At 40.7% G+C, this 25,623-nt stretch overlaps 1 protein-coding gene across 1 annotated transcript in view; it reads left to right on the top strand.

The window, feature by feature from the left end:
• LOC132826241 (adhesion G protein-coupled receptor A3) overlaps window positions 1–25,623 on the top strand; it is a 544,117-nt gene that overhangs the window by 55,432 nt on the left and 463,062 nt on the right. The window contains exon 2 of the mRNA XM_060841943.1: window positions 6,941–7,012. Coding sequence (XP_060697926.1) covers window positions 6,941–7,012 — 72 coding nt within the window. The remainder of the gene's footprint in view (window positions 1–6,940; window positions 7,013–25,623) is intronic.

Below are 25,623 nucleotides of genomic sequence, written 5' to 3'. Positions count from 1 at the left end.
ACTTCTCCCTAGAACATCTTGACACCAAGAACAACTACGTAAGAATCCTATTCATTAACTGCAATTCAGCCTTCAACACCATTATCCCCTCGAGACTGATTACTAAACTTAGTGATCTTGGACTAAGCCCCACTCTCTGCAACTGGACCCTCAGTTTCCTGCCCACAGGCCACAATCAGTGAAGATTGGGAAGAATATTTCATTCTCACTAACACTCAACACTGGAGCCCCCCAGGGGTGCGTACTCAACCCCCAACTGTACTTACTGTAAACCCATGACTGCATTGTCAAATACCAGACTAATGCCATTTACAAGTTCACTGATAACACCACCATAGTCGGTCGAATCTCAGATGGCAATGAAACAGACTACAGACGGAGGTGGAAGACCTGGAAAAATGATGCACTGAAAACAACCTAGCTCTCAATGTTGGCAAAACCAAGGAACTCATTGACTTTCGGTGGGATGTTACTGATGCCCGCCCTACACATTAACAGCACAGAGGTGGAACGGGTGGAGATTGTCAAGCTCCTGGGAGTGTTCATCCACAACAAGCTTTCTTGGACTCTTCATGTGGATGCACAGGTTACAAAAGCCCAACAATGTCTCTTCTTCCTCAGGCAGCTGAGGAAATATGGCATGATGGCGAATACCCTGGCTAACTTTTATAGGTGCTCCATCGAGAGCATTCTGTCTGGATGTATCACTACCTGGTATGGCAACTACACCATTCAAGATCGGAGATGGTTAAGGAGACTCGTGAACTTGACCTGGACAATTACAAAAGCCAACCTCCCATCTATAGAGTCCATCTATCAAGCCCGCTGTCAAGGAAAGGCAGCCAGCATTCTCAAAGATCTATCTCACCCTGGCAATGCTTTTCTATACCCTTTACCAATGGGGAGAAGGTACAGAAGCCTGAACACGCCGGTTTCGAAACAGTTTCTACCCTACTGTTGTTAGAATACTGAATGGACTCACAAACTCTTAGCATTCGCTGTACCTGTGTTTTTGTTTTTGCTGCTGTTTACCTATTATTATCTATGCTACTTAACTCTGCGATCTGCCTGTATTGCTCACAAGCCAAAGCTTTTCACTGTGCCTCGGTAACACGTGACAATAAATTCAATTCAATTCAATCACACAACACCAGATTACAGTCCAACAGGTTTACAGAGGACCCTTGATTATCCGATATTCAATTATCCGAATAGCAGATTATCCGGCAAGATCGCAAGGTCCCAATGCTTGGCTAAACTATCCGGCATTCGATTATCCAGAACTCAGTGAACTGAGTGAAATATTCCCCGCTCGTGTCCTTTGGATAATCAAGAATCTTCTGTATTTGAAAGCACTAGCTTTCGGAGCGCTGCTCCTACATCAGTTGGTTGTGGAGAATAAGATCATCAGACACAGAATTTATAGCAAAAGATTACAGTGTCATGAAACTAAAGTGATATATTGAACAAACCTGGATTATTAAGTCTTTAATCTTTTATAATAGGCTGCAGGTTTTGATTCATTAATATGTAAATCCCAGAACTTCTTTTAAGTCACCTTCTCGAGATAACTTAAGGCTTTATAACAAAAGGTTGCATCTCAGCTCAGGCAATGTATTAAAGGTGTGAGGTCAGAGTCTGTCTGTATCCCAACCTTGAGTCAGACTGGTTCTATTTCCAAAGTGGAATTTACAAAATATTACTTCGATTGACTACCTGCATAAACTGCCTGCAGTTTGTGCATCTTTTGAGCAAAATAGAATGTATCTGCAAATATAATTCTGCAAATACAAATTCACCCCATAGGCTTTTTTGTGTGTGTGTGTGTCTGTGTGTGCGCGTGTGTGTCTGTGTGTGCGTGTGTGTGAGTGCACATGAGACAGTGTGTGTTTGTGTGTGTGAAAGCTCGGTAAAGTGTGTGTGTGTGTGTGTGTGTGTGAGAGATAGAGAGAATGAAGGTTGCAGTGGGGTCACCTGTAGTGTGACATGAACCCAAGATCCCAGCTGAAGCCATCCTCATGAGTTCAGAATTTGGCTATCAGCTTCTGCCTGGCCACTCTGCATTGTTGCATATCCCGAAGTCGGCCTTGGAGGATGGTCACCCAAAGATCTGAGGCTGAACGTCCCTGACCACTGAAATGTTCTAAGAAAGGCTATTCTAATTCCTGTGGTGTTCTCATTTCTAGTTATCCCAGGGATGTATTTCAGCATACTGTCTTTCCAGGTTTGCTAGTAGTAGATCTTAACTTACTTAACACTTTTATAAGTGAAAATTAGCCGGCTTTATTAAACATAATCATGTATATATGAGGGATTGTAAAAGCAGGCTACTTCAGGAACCCTGCAGACTCTGGCTCCTGTCACCTGTGATCTTGTCTCCAGAGCCTAGCTCCAAATGTGCTTATTTAATAGCTATTCTTGTTGGAGTCAGTATAATGATTCCTCTGCTCCACACTCCCGCTTTTCCATTCTTTAAAAATCTTTTAAAAACCCACCTCTTGAATCACCTTTGCCAGTATTCCCAAAATTATATGGTTTGCTTGTTACTGAAGGACTTAATTACATATTTATTTTGTAAATGAGAATACAGAGGAACTTCAATTATTCAAAGGACATGGGCGGGGAGTGTTTTGTTTGGTTAATCAAATTCCAGATAATCGAATGCCGGATAACATAGTTTAGCCAAGCATCGGGACATTGGAGCTTGCTGGAAAATCCGATATTTGGATAATCGAATACCAGATAATCGAGGCTCCTCTGTACCCACAATAAGATTGAAGTCAGGCTTCTCTCGTGCATATGAGATGAGAAAGATTTAAGAATGACACAGACGACAATTTTTTTCATACAGAATATGTGGAATGAACTTCCCGAGGAAGTGGTGGATGCAGGTCCAGCTGCAACATTTAAAAGACATTCAGACAAGCGCATGAATGAGAAATGTTTGGTAGGGTATGGGCCAAGTGCAAGCAGGTGGGACTAGTTTACTTTGAGATTATGGTCAGCATGGACTGGTTGGATCGAATGGTCGATTTCCATGCTGTATGATTCCATGACTCAAAGTGCTAGAATGTGCCAGTAAAACTGACCACAACAGATAGAGATATTTGGCTCAACTTAGATTGTTCATGCTAAATAGTTTAATATAATATTGTTATAATTATGAAATAGTACTGTACATTTATTCCCTTTAGAATTACAAATATAGATTCTGCAATTAGAGTCATAGAGCTGTACAGCATGGAAACAGACCCTTCGGTCCAACCCGTCCATGCCGACCAGATATCCTAACCTAATCTAGTCACAACTGCCAGCACCCAGCCCATAACCCTCCAAACCCTTCCTATTCATATACCCATCTAAATGCCACTTAAATGTTGCAATTGTACCAGCCACCACCACATCCTCTGGCAGCTCATTCCATACACGTACCACACTCTGTGTGGAAAACGTTGCCCCTTAGGTCTCTTTTATATCTTTCCCCTCTCACCCCAAACCTATGCCCTCTAGTTCTGGACTCCCTGACCCCAGGGAAAAGACTTTGTCTATTTATCCTATCCATGCTCCTCATAATTTTGTAAACCTCTATAAGTTCACTCTTCAGCCTCCAATGCTCCAGGGAAAACAGCCCCAGCCTGTTCAGCCTCTCCCTATAGCTCAGATCCTCCAACCCTGGCAACATCCTTGTAAATCTTTTCTGAACCCATTCAAGTTTCACAACATCTTTCCGATAGGAAGGAGACCAGAATTGCACGCTATATTCTAACAGTGGCCTAACCAATGTCCTGTAAAGTCGCAACATGATCTCCCAGCTCCTCTACTCATTACCCTGACCAATAAAGGAAAGCATACCAAATGCCTTCTTCACTATCCTATCTACCTGCGACTCCACTTTCATGGAGCTATGAACCTGCACTCCAAGGTCTCTTTGTTCAGCAACACTCCCTAGGACCTTACCATTAAGTGTATAAGTCCTGGTAAGATTTGCTTTCCCAAAATGCAGCACCTCGCATTTATCCGAATTAAACTCCATCTGCCACTTCTCAGACCATTGGCCCATCTGATCCAGATCCTGTTGTAATCTGAGGTAACCCTCTTTGCTGTCCACTACACCTCCAATTTTGATGTCATCTGCAAACTTACTAACTGTACCTCTTATGCTCGCATCCAAATCATTTATGTAAATGACAAAAAGTAGAGGACCCAGCACCGATCCTTGTGGCACTCCACTGGTCACAGGCCTCCAGTCTGAAAAACAACCCTCCACCACCGCCCTCTGTCTTCTACCTTTGAGCCAGTTCTGTATTCAAATGGCTAGTTCTCCCTGTATTCCATGAGATCTAACCTTGCTAATCAGTCTCCCATGGGGAACCTTGTCGAATGCCTTACTGAAGTCCATATAGATAACATCTACCGCTCTGTCCTCATCAATCTTCTTTGTTACTTCATCAAAACTCTCAATCAAGTTTGTGAGACATGATTTCCCATGTACAAAGCCATGTTGACTATCCCGAATCAGTCCTTGCCTTTCCAAATTCATGTACATCATGTCCCTCAGGATTTCCTCCAACAACTCTGAACATTTCTGTTTCTCCATGAAACAAACAAATCACATTAGTCCTTTTTACATAGACAGCCCCTTGTCACCACTTGTCCAGAATTTAAAAGCTGATTTATTACAAAGTATTGTGTGCAATAAAGCAAAGAGCTAGTGAAAACCTGAGGAAAATGCATCAGAAGACAGGCAGTTTACTTTGGAGCAGGTTGATTGGGTATGAAATAAAAAGGACTTGTATTGGTGTAGTACTTTTGAATAAAAGCGAATCAGTTCCAAGATTTCCATGAGGGAAAAACAGGGGAGTTTTGTTACTCCAAAAAAAATTGCAATGACAAACACGCGAATACTCAAAACAGAGGTAAAGATCTCACAAAGAAAGTGGCTTGGTGTTGTTTGAAGAGGCATTTGAAAGAGACAGGAAAATGAAGGCACTTGCAGTTCACACTTTAGAGTGAATTTAGAGCAGGAATGAACTTGAGGTCCACTGCCTCTTCAGTAATTGATTGCAGGTGTTGCTCACAAAGTCACCAGCATTTATTGTCCTTCTCGAATTGTCCCTGGGTGGTGGTGAGCCTCCTTCTTGAATCACTGTAGGGATAAGATACTTCCACCCATCAGTGAGAATCAAGGTTCAGGAATTTGATCCAGTATTGACAAGTGAAAAACAATCAGTTTCCAAGGCAGGACAAACCATGTGTGAAGAAGACCTGGGATTAGTGGCACTCCCAACTCCCTGTTGTTCTTCCAGATTGTGCAAGTTGCAGGTTTGGGAGATGAATGAGTGATTGCCACAATGCATCTGGCTGTTGGTGCACACTGTAGCCCCATTGTACCAGTGGGCAAATATTTTAGGCTTTCTACTCACTAAATACTTCTGGAGTTTGGAGGTCACTGTTATTATGGAGGTAATTTAGAATATAGAACATAGAAAAGTACTGCACAGAACAGTCCCTTTGGCCCACGATGTTGTGCCGAGGTTTAATCCTAATATAAAATATAATAACTTAACCTACGCATCCCTCAACTCCTGCTATCCATGTGCATGTCTGGCAGTCGCTTAAATGTTCCCAATGCCTCTGCTTCCACCACCACCACTGGCAACGCATTCCATGCATTCACAATTCTCTGCGTAAAGAACCTACTTCTGACATCTCCTTTATACCTTTCTCCTAATATCTTCAAACTATGACTCCTCACACCAGTCAATCCTGGCCTGGGGAAAGGTCTCTGGCTGTTGACTCTATCTATTCCACTCATTATTTTGTACACCTTGATCAGATCTCCTCTCTTCCTCCTTCTCTCTAGAGAGAAAAGTCCAAGCTTATTCAACCTTTCTTCATAAGGCAAGCCCTCCAGTCCAGGCAGCATCCTGGTAAACCATCTTTGCAAGCTTTCCAAAGCCTCTGTATCTTTCCTATAGTAGGGCGACCAGAACTGGACACAATATTCCAAGTGTGGCCTCACCAGGGACTTGTAGAGCTGCAGCAAAACCTCGCGGCTCTTAAACACGATATCCCTGTTAATGAAAGCCAAAACACCACATGCTTTCTTAACAACCCTACCAACTTGGGTGGCAACTTTGAGCAACTTTTGGTCTGTAATTGCCAGGGATATCCCTATTACCTTTCTTGAAAAGAGGAACAACATTCATCTCCTTCCAATCCTCCAGTACAACTCCTGTGGAGAGTGAGGAGGCAAGTATCCTCGCCAGAAGCTTAGCAACTTCCTTTCCGTCTTCCCAAAGCAGCCTAGGATAGTCTAGTCTGGCCCTGGGGACTTAGCAATCTTAATGTTTTCCAAAATTTCTAGCACATCAACTTCATTAATCTTGATCTGGTCAAGACTGTATCCCAGCTCCTCTAAGTTCTCATTTACAACAAGTTCCCTTTCCATGGTGAAAATTGAAGCAAAAAACTTATTTAGGGCTTCCCCTTTCTGCTCAGACTCCATGCATAAGTTCCCTCTGCTATCCCTGATCGGCCCTACCTTCTCCCTGATCACATTAGGGCAGCACAGTTAGCAAATGATTCAAATGATCAGTTAGTTTGTTTTGATGGTTTGCTTGAGCATTTGCTTCTTTGAAATATTTCAATAATTCTCGGAACATTAAAATCCTAGGTCTTGCTCTTACACCTGGTTGAACCAAACTGAAAGCAAATGTAATTGATCCAATTTTTATAAGTTGCAATAAAATGCAACGTGAAGTTTCTATGTAACTGTAAAAAGCTTTATGTACTATTAAGTAAAAATGAGTCTACATTTCATTCAACCTGCATTTTATTAATCTGCAATTTAGTAATTTAATGCTGACACAAAAAGAAATGCATTACACAGCAACTCCTTTACCGTTCTCCATTAACTTTATTCTCTGACATTTTGCAGGATCCTGAGTAACAACAAGATCTCATTGCTGAAGAATGGCTCTTTCTTTGGCTTACGCTCTCTAGAGAGACTGTGAGTAACTGATCAGTATTCCTTTTTCTGGTATGCATAATGGGTGCAACATTTTTTTTAACTGTAATGACTGATAGGCAATCAAAATGAGGCCATTTTGGAAATTGTTTTTCTTTGTGTGCAAGGGAGTATGACTGGCAACTGGCCAGCAAATGGTATGGTAGGTGATTGGTGGATGTAGACTTCAAGAAAAATATGCAGGAAATTGCTAGTAATTTTAAGCAAAATAAACTCTAATTCATGAGGTGAATAGCTGTCATGCACTTCACTGTTTTTCTTTCAAAGTGAATTCTATTTGTATTTTAACTCTTCAGGGACTAATGTTTGTTCTCAATGCCATTGCCAAAGGCAGTGTTGTGGTGTTAAAATGCAAGTGGGGTGAAATTCAATAGCCCCTGAAAATGTGAATGGGGATCATAATGCATAATTAATCCATGCCTATTCAATGTGATGAAGGCAGTATGTTAACGTTGTGATATAACATGTTTGCAGTGTGCAAGCAACACTATCCATGCTGTTGTATCAGCAAGGGGCCCAACATTATAGTGGGTGTGGTGAGCTGCCACCAGCTTAAACTAGCCCGGCAAAACCAGCCTGTGCCTGTAATAGGGCAAATGTGTTACTGTTGAGATAGATGCTGAAAATCCTTGTGTAATTGATTCTGACGCAGGAAAGATAAATGAATGGCATAACATAGACCAGATTGGACTGCGAGGTTCATGGATGCTGCACTGAAGGCCTTGGAGAAGGAAATGTAGAAAGTAAAAAGGGATGTTTAGTGTCCATAGTAATTTTTAAAAGGCCTCCAGACATGCTCCAAATGTAGTGGGAGCAGCTCGTCTTGGAGGTATGCCTGAACGTTCTGTCTCCCACGGAGGAGATAGTGTTGGCTGTTATTGAAATGATTTTTGTTGAAACCGTGATCAAAATAGATGCTAAAATTAATTGAAATTATGCAGCTTCACACCTAACTGTACTTTTCAAATTCCATTTCCCATTCATCCCACAATGTCTTCTGATTTGCAAACTGCAAGTATACACCTCTTATTTTTCCTTCTTACCTGTAGCACAAGGTGACCCTTGGCATACTTTCTTCGAGATGTTCAGCAAGTGATGTCTCAATTCCTCAGATTAGTTTCTATCTCTCTGAAAGCATTTCAGAGACCCTGATCAAAGATAACATATTTTTGGGGAGTGTGGAGAGAACAAGTATTATGTCACAATAGTGTGTGACTGGAAGAAGGATCAAAGTGATCTTTCCCTGTTTTTGTTTGTATAATCATAAAGTCAGGAACAGCATCCTGTGTGATTTTGACCACGCTGCAATGTCATTCCTTTCAAAGTTGCCATCAGTGATCAAACACAACTTTCCCATCAATAACTCTCCTCTGTTTCCTCTTGTTGGGTTTATCCACTCAATGAGATTGTTCCCAATCTCCGCATTTCTTTCCATGAATTCTCACTTCCAAATTTGATAGACCAAATGCCAAATTTGATAGACTCTCAGGATCTCTTCTTAAAGTCCTTAATTTCCTAATCTACATGATGTCCTTTGGAAATTTTAGACATATTGAGTACATCAGGGCTGATGAATCACAACGTAATCTTACTACCACCTAACTTGCTCTTTCAGTTTTCTCTTTGCTGTCAGACTGCTATTCCACATTCGCTCTTGAATGAGCTATCTTCAGCTGTTACCTTCAACAAAACATGGAGAGGATGAAAGCCTTAGCCTTTGGCTCCCACACACATATCATACTCTTGCTAAACTCTCTATTGATCTTTGCAGCTACCATGTTCCAGATTATTTATTGTCTTGCTACTATATTTGACTCTGAGCTAAATGTCTGATCTTATTTTTTTCCAAGATGATGATCAGTTACTTTCACTTTTGTAAAATTTCCTGATTCAGCCTTCCCTCAGCCCAGCTTGCACTGAAACCTTAACCTGTCACTCGGTCACCATTTGCTACTCTATGCTAGTGCTTTCCTGTACACTTTCCCATTCCCCATGCTTCCTGGATCACAGCTAAAGCTGAGTCCCAGTTGTCGCCAGCTGGCTCTCTCAAAATCTAGAACTCCTTGAGATTGACCATTAGGGTCACCTTGAGTAGTGTCAGCAGAAATTCAACAGCCTCCCATTTCCCAAGCAGTAGCCTTTAAGGACCCTGTCATAGCAGCATTGTGACAAATAATCAAGCATAGAAGAGAGGCTTTTCACAGTTGTGATATTTAGTCCCTCCATTCTTTTTAGTTATTTGATAAAATGAAAGGTGCTTGAGCATGGTGGATCAGTGAAACTTTTTTTGGAATCATGGTTAGTCTTAGTATTTTTAGTGATGTTAGAGCCTATCCATAAAGTTGTAAACTGAAGCCATATTAGGACTGAGTTAGATCAATGGGCAGTGACTTGTGCATTGGGAGGGATTCTTCAAAAAAGGTTATTTTCAGTAATTTGCCAGCTCAGAGCTCTAACTCTACTGTTGGGCCTTCCTCTTCCTTGGGAGCCGCTTCCACTTTATCCCTTGCTTGTGTTCCATGCTCTATGTGGCTTTGGGCTTCTCCTACTGTAGTGTAAAAATGTACAGAGCTGAAAATGTGTTGCTGGAAAAGCGCAGCAGGTCAGGCAGCATCCAAGGAACAGGAAATTCGACGTTTCGGGCATAAGCCCTTCTTCAGGAATGAGGAAAGTGTGTCCAGCAGGCTAAGATAAAAGGTATGGAGGAGGGACTTGGGGGAGGGGCGATGGAGATGCGATAGGTGGAAGGAGGTCAAGGTGAGTGTGATAGGCCGGAGTGGGGTGGGAGCGGAGAGGTCAGGAAGAAGATTGCAGGTTAGGAAGGCGGTGCTGAGTTTGAGGGATTCGACTGAGACAAGGTGGGGGGAGGGGAAATGAGGAAACTGGAGAAATCTGAGTTCATCCCTTGTGGTTGGAGGGTTCCCAGGCTAGCCTGCTGGACACACCTTTCTCAATCCTGAAGAAGGGCTCATCCACAAAACGTTGATTCTCCTGTTCCTTGGATGGTGTCTGACCTGCTGCGCTTTTCCAGCAACACATTTACAGCTCTGATCTCCAGCATCTGCAGACCTCACTTTCTCCTGTAAAAATGTACATCAAGCAACAGACAACAACAAAGAATGTTGAACAATACACTCAGAGCTTTTATTTTAAGATCCTTATTGTCTCCTCTTTCAGGATTATAGTTTTTGCGTGGCTGTCATGGCAAAACTGCAACATATCTGTGCCCAAGTTCCTGACAGGAATTATGAGGTGTTATTGAGTGAATATCCTTTGCCTCAAGTGCACAGCCTACGTCCTGACAGTCTGGGGAAAAGAAAGGCAGTGTTGAGGACTGGTGCAGTATGGAATCATCAAGTCTATTCAGCAACTGAAAACATAGCTTCATTATTTTCTGTCTTTGATGACTGCAGCTGGAGAATTGAAAAATTGAATGTTATAGAAAATTCCAGGTTCATTAGAAAAAGAATGCAGGGTCTTTTAGGTGCAACCAATCACTGAGGAAATCAAAGAATTCCAGAAAACCCTAAATCAATTTTCAGTTGCTAGCTAGTCTTCGTGGAGAAGGTGATGAAATATAGCCCTGATCGCCATTCAAATTGGAGTGTGCGCAGGAAATGGGGCTGTAATTACTTTCACCATTACAGGGCTTAGTACTAGCTTTCAGTCTTGGCTGCAACATGTGCTACAGCTCAGTAACTGGTTCAGTGTGAAGCGCAGCCATATAATTTCTCTCCCATGTTCAAACACGAGTCTCCCCCACCATGCCTTCCCCTGTATGCACCACCCCCAGCTTTGTGCTGCCTTCCTTGCTTGCTGCTGTCCATCTCACATGGTAGTCTCAAAGGTAATTGAAATAGTTCATTTTATATCACTATGTTGTTGCCAATGCTGGAAAAGACTGCAGAAATTCCTGGAACCAATATAAAGTCAAGTACCAATCAGGATGCAGAAAACAACGTCAGCATCCCAGAATCTCTAATCCGAGAATAAGACATTTGTGGAATGATTATTTTCCCAATGTTTAACGTAGTTTTGTGGAGGCTTAGAAACTGTTGAATGCCAATCTCATAAAGTGTTCATAATTTGGATACCAGGCAATTGTTAGCCATATTTTAATGTGCCATATATTCAGGTAACTGTAAGGGAATTCAAAGGCAGCTTTGTGCATAATACATGAGGCATTCAAATGTGGAACGTTGTGCTGCCAAGTTGATTTAGTTCCCATTTTTGCAGAAAAACAGGAAAACAACATCTGGAAATAAAGAACTGTGGATCAGAAACTAAAACAGAAATTGCTGCAAAAACTCAGTAGATCTGGCAACATCTGTGAAGAGAAAGCAATGTTAACATTTTGGGTACAGTGACCCTTCTTAATCCAAGTTGTCCCACCTATTCCATTGCATAAAATAAAGTTTAAATTCAACTGCATATGAATGTATAAATGCATCATCTTGCACCATTTCTAAATGGGGGATGATTTCATAGTTGTTCTATGTGAGGATTAATAACAATATTTACCTATGGCTCTTAAGCAGAAAAATACTAAACCTAAATGAGAAAGCAAAAATTCTCTCCTCGCAGGAATAATTGAGCTTGAGTGTGCTTTTTGGTAATTTACTGCTCGTGAAATTGGTGAGTGCATACCTAAAACTATATATTTGAATTCATTGAACCAATAGCTAATTTGTTCTCTGCGTGTGTAGTGATATACCTCTCCCTAATCACCTGAAATTCTTTTAAATTTGGAAAATTCTCAGTGTACCTGGAAACTGCAGGTGTAACATTTCTATTCAAGAAAGGATAGACACAGAAAGCAGGAACCTACAGGCCAGTTAGCCTAACATTTCCCATTTGGAAAAGACTAGACTGCATTATTAAGGAGGTAATATCAGGATGTATGGGAAATCATAATGCAATCAGGCAGTGTACACATGGTTTCATGAAAAGGAACCTGTGTTTGATAAATTCATTAGAGCCTTTTGAGAATGTAACAAGTGATGTGGATAAATGAGAACCAGTATATACTGTCTATTTGGATTTCCAAAGGAAATTTTATAAAAATGGAACTAACAAGACATGATGATTGGAAAGATATATTAATGTGGATATCCAATGTGATGGCATAGTGGTAATATTGCTGGACTAAGAATCTGAGCAACATTTTTACCCCTAGACCAGGAGGCCTGGGTTCAAGTCCCATCTGAGCCCGAGGTGCCTTAAAGCAACTCTGAACAGAATGATTGTAAAAAAAAATCTTTAAGGGCCTTCTTGTGGCACAGTAGTGCTGTCTTTACCCTGGGACTGGGTGGCCCTGATTCAAGTCTTACCTACTCCAGAAGTGTGTAACAACACCTCTGAACAGATTGATTGGACAAGTTAGAGGATGAGCTCACATGAAACAGAGTTTAGGTGAATGGGTGATTCCCGATTTGTAAACTGCAACACCTGGAGTACATAGGGATCCGCACTGGGTCCTATTCTCCCTGGTTGTATCAGACAATTTTTTTCCTCACAATAAAAAGATAAGTAGTAAATGAAGTGCTTGCAATGAGATCAGCAGGTGTACCTTATAGAATGTGAGTTACCTGATTGGGCTGGATAACTTGGGCCAGTCTGGGAGCCCTGGCTGACAGATATAAACAGGAGTGTCAGAGGTTCTGTTTATGCTGAGACCTGGCCCTGAGGGGGCTGGGAGCAAGTGAGGACTGCAGATGCTGGAGATCAGAGCTGAAAATGTGTTGCTGGAAAAGCGCAGCAGGTCAGGCAGCATCCAAGGAGCAGGAGAGTGGACGTTTCGGGCATGAGCCCTTCTTCAGGAATCCATTCCTGAAGAAGGGCTCATGCCCGAAACGTCCACTCTCCTGCTCCTTGGATGCTGCCTGACTTGAGGGGGCTGGATCAATATCAAGGACTCTCCACTTGTAAACAAAGGGTGACTAGGTCACAGAATGCGGGCCTCAGTGGAGTTATAACAATAAACTAAATTCTGAGGAGAATATATAAGAATCTTCTCAGAAGAATTAAAAGTAAGGGCAAAAATTTGGAAGATTAAGTATAATGTGGAAAATTGTGAGGTGGGAAGAATTAAAACGTAGGATATTTCTGAAATATATATATTCTATATATATATATATATATATATATATATATATGAGCGAGAGAGAGAGAGAGAGAGCAGAATGCTGAAATACAGAGGGATCCAGGTGTTGCTGTATATGAATCACAAAAATGTAACATCCTGGTGCAGTACAGCAAATAGACTTACATTAATGGAGTATATCTGTCAGGAAGTTTTGCTACAACTGTGCAAGGGATTGGTGCGAGCATATCTGAAATGCCTTGTCCAGTTTTGGTCTCCTCACTTTCGGAAGAGAATACTTGCATTGGATGCTATTCAAAGAAGGTTTCCAAGCCTGTTTTCGGGGATCAACATCTCACCTCATGAGGAAAAGCTTTCAAGAATGAGAGGCAATCCCATTGCAACTTAATAGTCTGACCTTTGTTGATGGAGTAGATACTGAAAGAATGATTTCCTTGTGAGAGGTTTTAGAGCTTGCAGGCACTGTACAAAGACAGTGTCTAGATTGGAGTGGTGCTGGAAAAGCACAGCAGGTCAGGCTGCATCCGAGGAGCAGGAAAATCGATGTTTCAGGCAAAAGCCCTTCATCAGATCTAGACTCTGGTTTCCAGCATCTGCAGTCCTTGTTTTTACCTACTGTACAAAGACAGAGCATTGACCATTGGGATTCTTTTCCCTAGAGAGAAGTCAGTGTTGGTTCATTGAATATATTCAAGGCTGAGATGGACATATTTTTGATTTTCTAAGGAGTCAAAGGGACTGAAGGTTAAGCAAAAAATGGAAAGGGAAACAATCAGATCGTGTATAGTCTCACTGAATGGCAGAACAAGTTCAAGAAAGGAAATAGCCAACCCCTACTCCTATTTCATTTGGTCTAATACTTAAATTTTAAAACCAAAAGATTAAATTAAACTGTATTTTCTCACCGAGATTTATGAAGAGCGTAACAGTAAATGGAGCTCAATAACATCTGGCAGTTGGCTAGAACCTGAAGAGAATAGTACTCGACAAGTAACAATCCATTCTCCCTTTCACTGCAGAGATCTGAGTTCACTGTTTAGTTGATCATTCACAGAACTAATTACTTACAGATTTAGAGAAATGCAAGTGCCTAATTATGGAGGAAAAGAGCAAGTTGGTCACATTTTTCATCATTAAATATCCTCTGCCTGTGATTGTGTTGAGAATTAAAATTTATTAGAATATTGCTGCTTTTCATATTTAAATCCTCTAGGGATGTTTTATCAGAGGGTTTCACAGAAGCTCTGTCAAGCTAAAGGTTTTTGTTTTTATTTCATTCATTTTGTACAATTATTGATTTTCAGCACGATTACATTAAAATGCCTCTCCTTCATAAATAAGATGGTGTTGTTTTAAAATCTATCCCAATGTCAGAAATGTCTGAAGAAATTCTCAAACTGTATTAGATAATTGATTTTCTTCATTCAGTACTTACAAAATCTGGTTGCCATTGGTGAAAGCATTAGCTCAGTAGAGCCCTAGAAGGGAGGAATGTATCAATGTTTTAAAAAGAACCATAGGGAAGGAAAACCAATATAAACGCAAAGGGTACTCTGAATGAATAATTAGTTTGCATGACCCTGCATTTAAACATTGTGTAGTATTTGTAGAATTTATATTAAATTTAATGAAAGGTGAGGAGTTTTATTTGTTTAAAAAAAAACTGGTGTGCACAGTTAGAACTATGGTAGGCCACTGCTGCATTTGTCACATTATTAGTCAAAAAACTATGTGGATGGATTTTGTCTGTCACAGAGACAGAATGGTTTTACTGTACCAGTATATTTATTTATTGAGTTTTTAATGCAGTACTGTATCTTGAAATCTTACGTTTCTTTTCTCCAGGGATCATATGAAGTGTTTTAAATGCATGCTCAGGCAATTGTTTACTCAAGTGGATTATGCTATGTATCCTGCTCTGGGATTGCAGTGAATCAGACTGTGTCAGGAGGGCAAGAAATTGTTGGAAAAATTGCATGCTTTCCAACTTCAACCAGTTCATTCCAGCACATGTACCAAAATGTGATTTTAATTTTAAAATGCGAACGTTTTGCTTGGTTCAAGGTTTGAAAGAAATGCAATACATTTTGCATGGCACTTTAAAAATTTCTGAGTAGCTACTTTGAAAATAAAACATGGATCTTTATTTAAGTTTGTGTAAATATTTAGAAATTCCTGTTTTGCCTTAAGACTTTTCACTGAAGTTGTGCATTATGTCTTAAAACCATGCCTTTATTACAACACAACTGTATTGATGTGGCTCATTTCTTGTATTTGCTAAAATGTCCCATTGCAGTCTGGAGGACATCTTTAGACCAAGCAGGTCATGAACAACATGAAGAAATATTAGGGAAGATGACCAAATATTTGATCGAAGATTTCTGTTTTTAGTGAGTTTTGTAGACACGGAAAGTTGGATGAGGGAATTGGAGAGAGCTGGGAACATTGAGATCTTCAATGTTCCAAGTAACACAAAGGACAATCAACAGTGCAGAGATTGGGGATGCTGTGAAGCAGTTTGTTATCTTGAGAGGTGATGGTAAGTGAATGAGATGACATAGACAAGGATAGGTGAGACCATGAAGGGATTTGGAAACAAGAATGAGAATTTTCAAAATCAAGACATTGCTCGACAAATGCCAGCCGTTAATCAGTGAGGAGAGGGGTGATAGGTGAATGACATTTAGTGTGTGCTTGGACATGGGCAGCTGAGGGTCTGGACAACTATAAGTTCACAAAGCCCAGATGTGTAAAAGAATTTTTAAGTCTCGATAACAAAAGCATTGATGCATGTTTCAGCAACGTCTAATCTTTAAGCAAGGGTGCAGACAGATGATGTTGGGAAAGTGAAATCATGCAGTTTTAGAGATAATATGCGTATGCTGTTGGAAGCTTACCTCAAGTCCAAAAGCAACACCAAAGTTGCAAACAGTCTGGCTCAGTCTAGAAGAGGAGGGATGAATCCAATGGCTAAGGGGCTGAGTATGTGATGAGAACCAAAGACAATAGGTCCAGTCTTCTCACCATTTAAGTGGTGCAAAACTGCTGTTTCTGCAATGCTGGATATTAGACAAGTTGTCTAATTATTTAGAGACAGTAAAGGAGTAAAGAGAGATGATGGTGGAGTACCTGTATGCAAGAGGAGATTTCACAAAGGAGCAATGTTTGGATAAGAAACAGGAAGGGGTCAAGGTTAGATTTTTGGGAAAACCAGGCGTAATTGTTGATGTGTTACAAGAAAAACCATTTCATGCGATCCAGTGACTGTAATTTGATAGTTAAGACTTGAACCAGATAAGGGCAGGATCATCCAGGCTGGAGGATGGTGAAGGTTAGAGTGATCAACTGTGTTCAAGGTAACAGGCAGGTCAAGAGGAATGAGGAGGGATCACTTTCTTTTGTGATGGTTACATTGGATACCATGCATGACTTTAATCAAGAGCCTTTTCTGTGCCCTTGTAAGGGCAGCAGCTGAATTGGAAGGATTCAGGAATTTTCAGGAAGGATGAGAGATGGAAGGATGTTAGAGGAGTTTGGTAAGGTGGCAGTCATGGCTGACTAAGTCTGAATTTTAAAAACGAATGAATTCAAAGCTTAGGTTATAAATCACATTTAAACAAATGCTGTTTCAAATCCAGCTTAAATTGAAACAGGCGTGAAAAATGTTCGTATTTTCTCCTGTGCGAGCAACGTGGAGTAATCTTAATAAGTAGGTTGAATCTTACTACAGAGCTTTCAACACTTCAACTCCTTCTTATCACTGTATCAAGATGCTAGATGCAAGTTGCAATTCTCAGACAGTGCTTCATAGGAACATAGGAGCAGGAGTAGGCCATTTGGCCCCTCAAATCTGCTTCACCATTCAAAAAGATCATGGCTGATCTGTGGCCTAACTCCATATACCTACCCTGGGCCCATGTCTCTTGATACCCTTGATTAATAAAAATTTGTCTATTTCAGATTTAAATTTAACCATTTAATTTGCATCAACCGCCATTTGAGGAAAACTATTCCAACCTCTTTGTGAGCTTCATACCATGAGGTTAAAACTGAACTCTCTGTCACCTAAATCTTAGTAAAATTTTTAAAAATGTCTACATTAAAGAATTAAAGTAAACAGTTTTGTTCTGTTGGAACGGTAGGTGGAAGAAGTCTGGAGCATACATTAGTGGGCGGCACGGTGGCACAGTGGTTAGCACTGCTGCCTCACAGCGCCAGAGACCTGGGTTCAATTCCCGCCTCAGGCGACTGACTGTGTGGAGTTTGCACATTCTCCCCGTATCTGCGTGGGTTTCCTCCCACAGTCCAAAGATGTGCAGGTCAGGTGAATTGGCCATGCTAAATTGCCCATAGTGTTAGGTAAGGGGTAAATGTATGGGTGGGTTTCGCTTCGCGGGTCGGTGTGGACTTGTTGGGCCGAAGGGCCTGTTTCCACACTGTAAGTAATCTAATCTAAATTACTTGTACACAAGAATCTCAATCTCTATTGTATGTGATTTGTTTATTAAGGCCAAAGTCAAAATGGAGGGCCATTCTTTGCTGAGGCTCAAAATTAATGTGGAGGATCACTAGCAAGGGCACAGCAATAGAAAAAGAATCATTGCAGCACATCAGAGTTCAATAAGTATCATGTCCCACGATTTTTGTCATGTCACTGTCTCAGGTTTTTCTGCAAACAATTATTCAGTTCTCAGATGAATTTGCTGATCTAATCAGCTCTTAGTACATCCTTTGGCAATCCATTTGATATCGTCAATAACATTAGTTCAATCTCAACTGTCTTTGCATTGTATCTGTTTTAAATTTAACGTTATGCCCCTTATGCAATCTGTGATTATGCTAATTGCAACATTTATAATTTCCATACCTTCTAGGCTTGGCTAATTTTAAAAAGGTCATTCCTGACCTATCCCTTTTTCAGTTTAACTAATGCAGTCTTCACTCTGAATTCAGGTGCCTAATCTTAGCATGCACTTCTGATATCCTTCACTGCATTCTCAGTGATACTCAGGCCTGTGTAGGAATGAGTCCATAAACTATGCTAATGCTTAGAGCTTGACAGAGAGAGCCATAATTTCTGTGCTACTGCTGTCGTTGTGAGTTAGCTGTTGAATGCAGATAGCTTTATGCATCATGACTGCTAAGCAATTAGAGAAACCATCCTGCAGTATAGTTTAGGATCAAAGTCATTCTCACAGGCAAGACACAACTACTGCTTTGATTATTCGTTCAATTAACGTCGACAAGTGATGTTCTGCAATTGTGCATACATATTCAAGGGAAAGGCACCTTGGAAACCTAAGGATCCCCTCAAAGTTTTTGTTTCGTATTTGCTTCCATGCATAAAGATTCGTCAAACATGTTTGATTTTTGGACTAATTACACTGCCTTTCTGCATTTAAATTTAATATTATCCATAAGTAACATAGACCAATTATGTGATCTGTTTGTCTGTACAACTATAATTCCAGCACCACCTTGTTTTTATTACAAAATATTGAAAGAAATTGATGACCAGACCACAAGTAAGGTTCCCCAAATCATTACCATGTCAGCGGTCTGGGTTCAATTTCAACCTCAGGCAACTGTCTGTGTGGAGTTTGCACATTCTCCCCGTATCTGTGTGGGTTTCTTCCAGGTGCTCCAGTTTCCTCCCACAGTTCAAAGATGTGCAGGTTGGGTGGCTTGGCCGTGCTAAATTCCCCATAGTGTCCATGGATGTGCAGGCTAGATGGGTTAGCAATGGGAAATGCAGTCGGATTGGGGAGCAGGATGTGTCTGGGTGGGATGCTCTTTGGAGGGTCAGTGTGGACTTGATGGGCCAAGTTCCTGCTTCCACACTGTAGGGATTCAATGATCAGGGTTACAGATGGAATTTACGAAAGCTGTAAGGTGAGGGACCCTCCTATTTTCACACATCCCCCTTGGGTTGCAACAACGTTAGTTTTAAAAGGATCCCTTCCCTTTCTCCAAGACCTGTGTGTTAAAAGAAGCCAAGTTAACCATGCTTTGGTGAATTAACAAAACTAGTAAGAATAGATAAGAAGAAATACCAATACAACATATGCAGAGTTGAGTTGTAAATGGGCCAAATATTTTTTAAAAGAAAATTTATACGGATCAGTCTCTTAATTGTTCTTGAAGAATAGATAGTTGAATGTTGTGGCCATTGCTTTGAAGTTTACGGATAGTTTGACATTGATTGTACCATTAGTTACATCACCCTTAGTTTTGTAAACCAATTGAGATTCTGTAGTTCTGATTCCTTTTGACTGTGATTGAACATTCAGGATGACGTGGAACAGTTTTGTTGTCCTTTATCTTTTGTCTCTTTTCCAGGATTCTGAGTGAGAGAGTGTCTTCCTTTACCTGTAACACAGAAGTCAATTAGGGATAATTCTTCAGCCGTGACCATCAGCTCAAACCCAGGCTGAGGCACACAACAATGTTCAGTCCCACTAGCACACTCCAGGGGAGTTGAAACAAGTTAAGATTAACCCTTGATCTTGTCACTACTTCAAAGGGAAAAACACAAAATGAGCCTGCAATTTGGAACAGAATCTGTAAGCTGTTGAACTGGGGGTCATCAGCCAGTCTTTATTTTTGTAATCAAAAGAGATCACAATCTAGGCTATTTTGACTTGCTTGTTTGTCCTTTTGAAGGGCTGCTGTTTGAAGTTCCTGTCACATCTGTATAATGTGGCCTTCTCTTGAGGCAGCTACTTAATTTACAACTGCAGCCAGTTTTGCTGTTTCAGCCTAGTTTTAAAAAGCACATTTGGAATTCCACATCACTAATGGCTGCAGTACTTTGAGGTTCTGAATCATGGTCGTGACTTAGATCCCACATGATGAATGAAATGAAGTTCATTCTCATTTCATTATAACATGGAAAAATTACTAAAAACACACACAGACACCCTATCTCTCTCTCTCTCTCTCTTTCTCTCTCTCTCTCTAAGCCTTGGTCAACATCAGCTTTTCAGGTCTAACTGGGTCAGGGCAATTGCAATTGATTTCCTGTGAATGTGAGTGATATTCAGGTTAAAGGAACAAGCTCCAATGGAATAACCTGGCATTCTGTGTGTTAGCTGAAAATGTGTTGCTGGAAAAGCGCAGCAGGTCAGGCAGCATCCAAGGAGCAGCAGAGTCGACGTTTCGGGCATGAGCCCTTCTGTGTGTTAACCTTTCTACAAACGTTAACTGACTTGTCAGTATAGACTGTGGTCTCTCTGCACCCATTTTGGTCTCTCAAGTGTTTGAGATACCTTTCTCTCCTGTGAAGTCCATCTCTGATGGTTGTTTAGCTTTTTTGAAGAAATACCTGATTGGTATCTTTATTATGGATTCGTCTTCCTGAAGGAGAACAGTCACAATGTCATTCATATCGATGGCTGCTTTAAATGTTTGTTTGAAGTTTGCAGCTGTAAGCACAAGCCCCATTGTGACAATACTCTTCAGCTTTTCAAAACCCCTTCGCATTTCTCAGTCCATGCTATTTTGATTTTATGGCCATCTCTAGGCTGGGAAAAGGAGAGCCCAAAATACAATGTGAACATATGGTAGCTAACATTAAAGGTTAAAAATGATTTCAATTTCTTAAGCAATTTCAGATTTTTGCCAGTTTTGCCACGGAATAAAGATCCTAGTGTATAGGCAGGAAGAACTGAGCAAAAGCCTGATTTATCCTAAATTGTAAACTTCACTTGCTGACTCATTGGGGAATAATTTGCTTTCCATTTAATATATCTGCTGTTGGAATATTGCATGTAATTCTGGTCTCCTTCCTATCGGAATGATGTTGTCAAACTTGAAAGGGTTCAGAAAAGATTTACAAGAATGTTGCCAAGGTTGGAGGGTTTGAGCTATAGGGAGAGGCTGAATAGGATGGAGCTGTTTTCCCTGGAGCATCGGAGGCTGAGGGGTAACCTTATAGAGGTTTATAAAATCATGAGGGGCATGGATAGGATAAATAGACAAAGTCTTTTCCCTCAGGTGGGGGAGTCCAGAACTAGAGGGTATAGGTTTAGGGTGAGAAGGGAAAGATATAAAACAGACCTAAGGGGCAACTTTTTCACACAGAGGGTGGTACGTGTATGGAATGAGCTGCCAGAGGAAGTGGTGAAGGCTGGTACAATTGCAACATTTAAAAGGTATTTGGATGAGTATATGAATAGGAAAGGTTTGGAGGGATATGGACCGGGTGCTGGCAAATGGGACTAAATTGGGTTGGGATATCTGGTCGACATGGACGGGTTGGACCGAAGGGTCTGTTTCCGTGTTGTACATCTCTATGACTCTTTGACCCGATTCCCATGGTTGCTCCTTTCATTTTCTGCTATTCACGAATCATGAAAAATACTGGAAAATATCAGGAGGATCTTGCACAATTTGTGGGAGAGAAAGAGAGTTAATGTTCAGAAAGTTCCGATGAGAAGTCATTGACCTGAGAAGTTGGCCTGATCTTTACTATAGGTTTCGGGCCAGCACTTTGCAAGACTATGATTGACTCAGAACTTTTACTGCAGGCACCCTCTTTGTTGTTCGACAACTACAGAGGGACACAGGATAACTTGAAGAATCTCACAATTCAGTCAATTCTCAGAGACTTTAATTTTCCTTTATTATGGAGTATATTTTTTTCTTTTTATTTGCTGCGAGAAAGTACAACAAGTTTCCATCTGCATATCCAATATTCAAATGCACCATGTAAACATTAAAATTTAACAACCAATGGAGCAAAGCTCTGTGGGATTCTGTGAGGTCATGGGGGTGCCTCTGTTGACCATAGTCTCCTCTTTAGGCCAGGAATCCTTTGGTCCCAGTGGCCCTTCAGAGGCGCTGCCGGGAGGGTACCTCTAGGATACCAATCTCCCTGTGTTGAGAAACATTGTATATCAGCAGGACAGCGATGGGGAGTCCTTACAATTTAGGCAAAAGTGAGGACTGCAGATGCTGGAGATTACAGGGAAGATTAGCACAGCAGGTCAGGCAGCATCTGAGGAGGAGGAAAATTGACATTTTGGGCAGGAGTCCTTCATCAGGAAATACGTCGTCTTTCAATGTTACCTACATTGAACCTTCTCGCCTCTGTTCTTGTCACTGAAGGAGTGATAACATTCTGACTGTTTGTCTCTCCACCGATGGAGCATAATTTTCTGAGTCTTCCCAGCATTTTAATTTTTCATTTCAGATTTCCAACATTTGCAGAAATTTGCTTTTCCAATCCTTTTATGTTACTACCTCTGTTAGCTGGTATTCTGGTCTTTTGTAGTCTGGTTACCAACATTCTTCCTTTCATTGTCCCATCCCAAGCTCAGTTTACCAATCCATACCAAAGACATGTTTTACTTTTTCTTGGGATTAGTGTTTCAGGTTTAGTGAGAAAACAAGATCTAGTTAGGTGAGCAGAAAGTGCTTTCCATATGTTTGGAAAAACTTAAAAGGAGCATTTGAGTCTCTCAAAATATTTGGCAAACCTTTTCACTGAGGTAATGGGTTGAGAAACGTGTGGCCAATGCAGCAGTATGAATGTTTCGCTTGAGTGTGTTTCTGTGGCCAATGAAATATTTATTCCAAAAAATATTTTTTAACAAGTAGAATTCTGTACAAAACAACATAAGGAGGCTCATTTCAAGGCTGTGCCCCAGGTACTAATTAAACAGCTTGGACTCTGCCAGATTTAAATCTCTCAGAATATTTTCAGTTTTAAAGGAAAAGCATTATTTGCAAAGTTTTTGGATTTCATTGCTTCTGTAGCCAGGGACTGGCTAATTTGGGGCTTCTTTTCTTTTTAAAGGGCACAGAGAATTTCAGGTAACATTTAGTAAAAGACAATGCTGAAAATGTGTTGCTGGTTAAAGCGCAGCAGGTCAGGCAGCATCCAAGGAACAGGAAATTCGACGTTTCAGGCATAAGCCTTGATCAACTCCACCGCCGCAGCATTGTTAAAATGCTGCTTCGATCCCCGCTGCGTTGATGTTCAAAACAAAAAAAAACACTCATTCTGATGAAGGGCTTATGCCCAAAATGTTGAATTTCCTGTTCCTTGGATGCTGCCTGACCTGCTGCGCTTTAACCAGCAACACATTTTCAGCTCTGATCTCCAGCATCTGCAGACCTCACTTTTTACTAGCAAAAGACAATGGCATGGTAATGTCACTTCACTTACACTCTCCCAACCTGCTTTGGTCGTCTTGTCACATAGTCAATTTTCTTTGTTCACTATACTTGCTTTTATGACTCACATAGGATCCAATAAATTTGCAAAAGGTATTTGAATTCCCAGTAAAAGCCTCAAAGGAATGCCTTGACAAGATTTCAAGTTGTAAGACTTCTACTGTAACAAACAAACAAAAAGCAATATTGATTAATATGATGAAACTATGGCTTTAATGGAAGTATTTGGTCCTGGCTTTTTTTTAAGAGAAGCCTTGAGCTATAGGAGCCAGCTGTCTCCTCCAAGCCAATCAAGTAAACCGGTTGTGAAGCCTTGGGGTTTAAAAAAATTGGAATAATATAAGCAGTATGAATGGGTGAGTCTGACTCCCATAGAATCAGGATTTCAGTTTAGCTTTCAGTCGTTGTTGGGGTTTTGAAGTTGGCTGTGGAAGTTGCCTCTCTCTCTTTCTCTGCTACAGCTAAAACCTTGGGTCTTGTCTGTGCTGCCTGAATTACATGTGAGACTAATCATTCCATTAATAGGCAATAAACATCGAAACTACTAAAAAGTTAACCCTAATGCGTTATGATCAAGAACCCATGCTACACTGATGCATTAAATCACTCTTGCAGCAGAATAGCAGTCTTTAGAGGATGCAGCCCAAGAATATTCTCCATTTCCAAAGGGGCGGCACGGTGGCACAGTGGTTAGCACTGCTGTCTCACAGCGCCAGGGACCTGGGTTCAATTCTCGCCTCAGGTGACTGACTGCGTGGAGTTTGCACGTTCTCCCCGTGTCTGCGTGGGTTTCCTCCGGGTGCTCCGGTTTCCTCCCACAGTCACAAAGATGTGTGGGTCAGGTGAATTGGCCATGCTAAATTGCCCGTAGTGTTAGGTAAGGGGTATATGTAGGGGTATGGGTGGGTTGCGCTTCGGCGGGTCGGTGTGGACTTGTTGGGCCGAAGGGCCTGTTTCCACACTGTAAGTAATCTAAAAAAATAATGTGAACTTGTAATGAAGGGTTCATGTATCCCTGATTGTATTGGCCAGTGACTGTCGAACAACCTGACCATCAGTTGTCTGAGAAAACCGATACTAACTTTGAGCAAGAAGGCAGACTGTAAATAATGTTTTCTTCCAACTTGATCAGGGCAAATGTTCCAGAGTCTTTAGATCATCAGGCAATTCCTTCTCTAGAGACTATCCTCCCTTGGACATTTTACTTAATAACTCACAGAAGACTGGCAACTTCTCTCTGCTGACTATACCAGTTGCAAATTTTGTCTCTGAGAGACTTCTCTTACTCTCTTTCTTTCCAGAAGTTTGAAACAGAAAGTCTGCCCTAATTTAGCCTAGCTGCTCCTGCCTATGTTGTCAACAAGGGTCGATATTGGCTCGTAGTCTCCTTGGTGATCAAGTCAAGCTTGTTGAGCAGAATGAGTAGAAGATCAGATACCTCATCTTTATTCTTTAAAACCTTAAATTGAAACAGACAATTTAAAAGAAAACAATATTTAAAAAAAACTCATTAGTCACTCCTGAAAAGAATTTAGACCAGCAGAGGCAATATGTGGCAGAATTCACTTCCCTTTGAATGTGTTTCTTTCAGATATTTATTTTTGTAACCAGTTGCCTGAGTGGTTACCCTGCGATGAATAAACATTTTTATATTTTGACATTTTGCAACATCCTTTCTGTTTGTCTCTTATTACAGACTTCTCCTCCAACTGTTTATTCATGTGCTGGAGCTGAATTTTTAAAAAAAATCTTACCCTAGTCATAGTGTATACCAGACAATTTTCTTAAATATTTCTGCAAATTTCTTTCTTAAAATGGGAATGAACATAAATAACATTTTCCAGTTGTATCACATTAGGAGTATATTATTTACCGATCAATGTTAGAATTTCATGGAGGGAAATGGCCTGTAGATTTGATCTGGAAAATCGGGTTAACTGGAACAGGCTTTGCATGTGTGCATCCTCTGACTGTGGTAATGATCAGTGTGACATCGCATTATAATGTACTATACCAGCTGGAGCTGTTGGCAGACAAGTTAATCCAGCCATCAAACTGAGATAGTGGCAAACAGTGGCAGATACAGCCACATTGAATTATGCAACTGTTGCTGTGCAGACCCTTTTAATGTTTGTCTGTCACCTCTCCACTAAAGTTGTATGCTACTTAATGTATTTGCTTCCAAATTATAACTTGTAGAATTACACAATATGGAGGAGACTAAGAGTATAGACTTGATATAAACTTTGATTCAGGCATTGAATTCAAATCTATCTGTTCTTTATATAAAAGTTATAATCGAATCATAACA

Source organism: Hemiscyllium ocellatum, chromosome 22 (assembly GCF_020745735.1).
Source record: "Hemiscyllium ocellatum isolate sHemOce1 chromosome 22, sHemOce1.pat.X.cur, whole genome shotgun sequence".
Taxonomy (NCBI): Eukaryota; Metazoa; Chordata; class Chondrichthyes; order Orectolobiformes; family Hemiscylliidae; genus Hemiscyllium; species Hemiscyllium ocellatum.
Note: the sequence above shows the minus strand (reverse complement) of the source record. Positions and strands in the feature narration are given on the sequence as shown.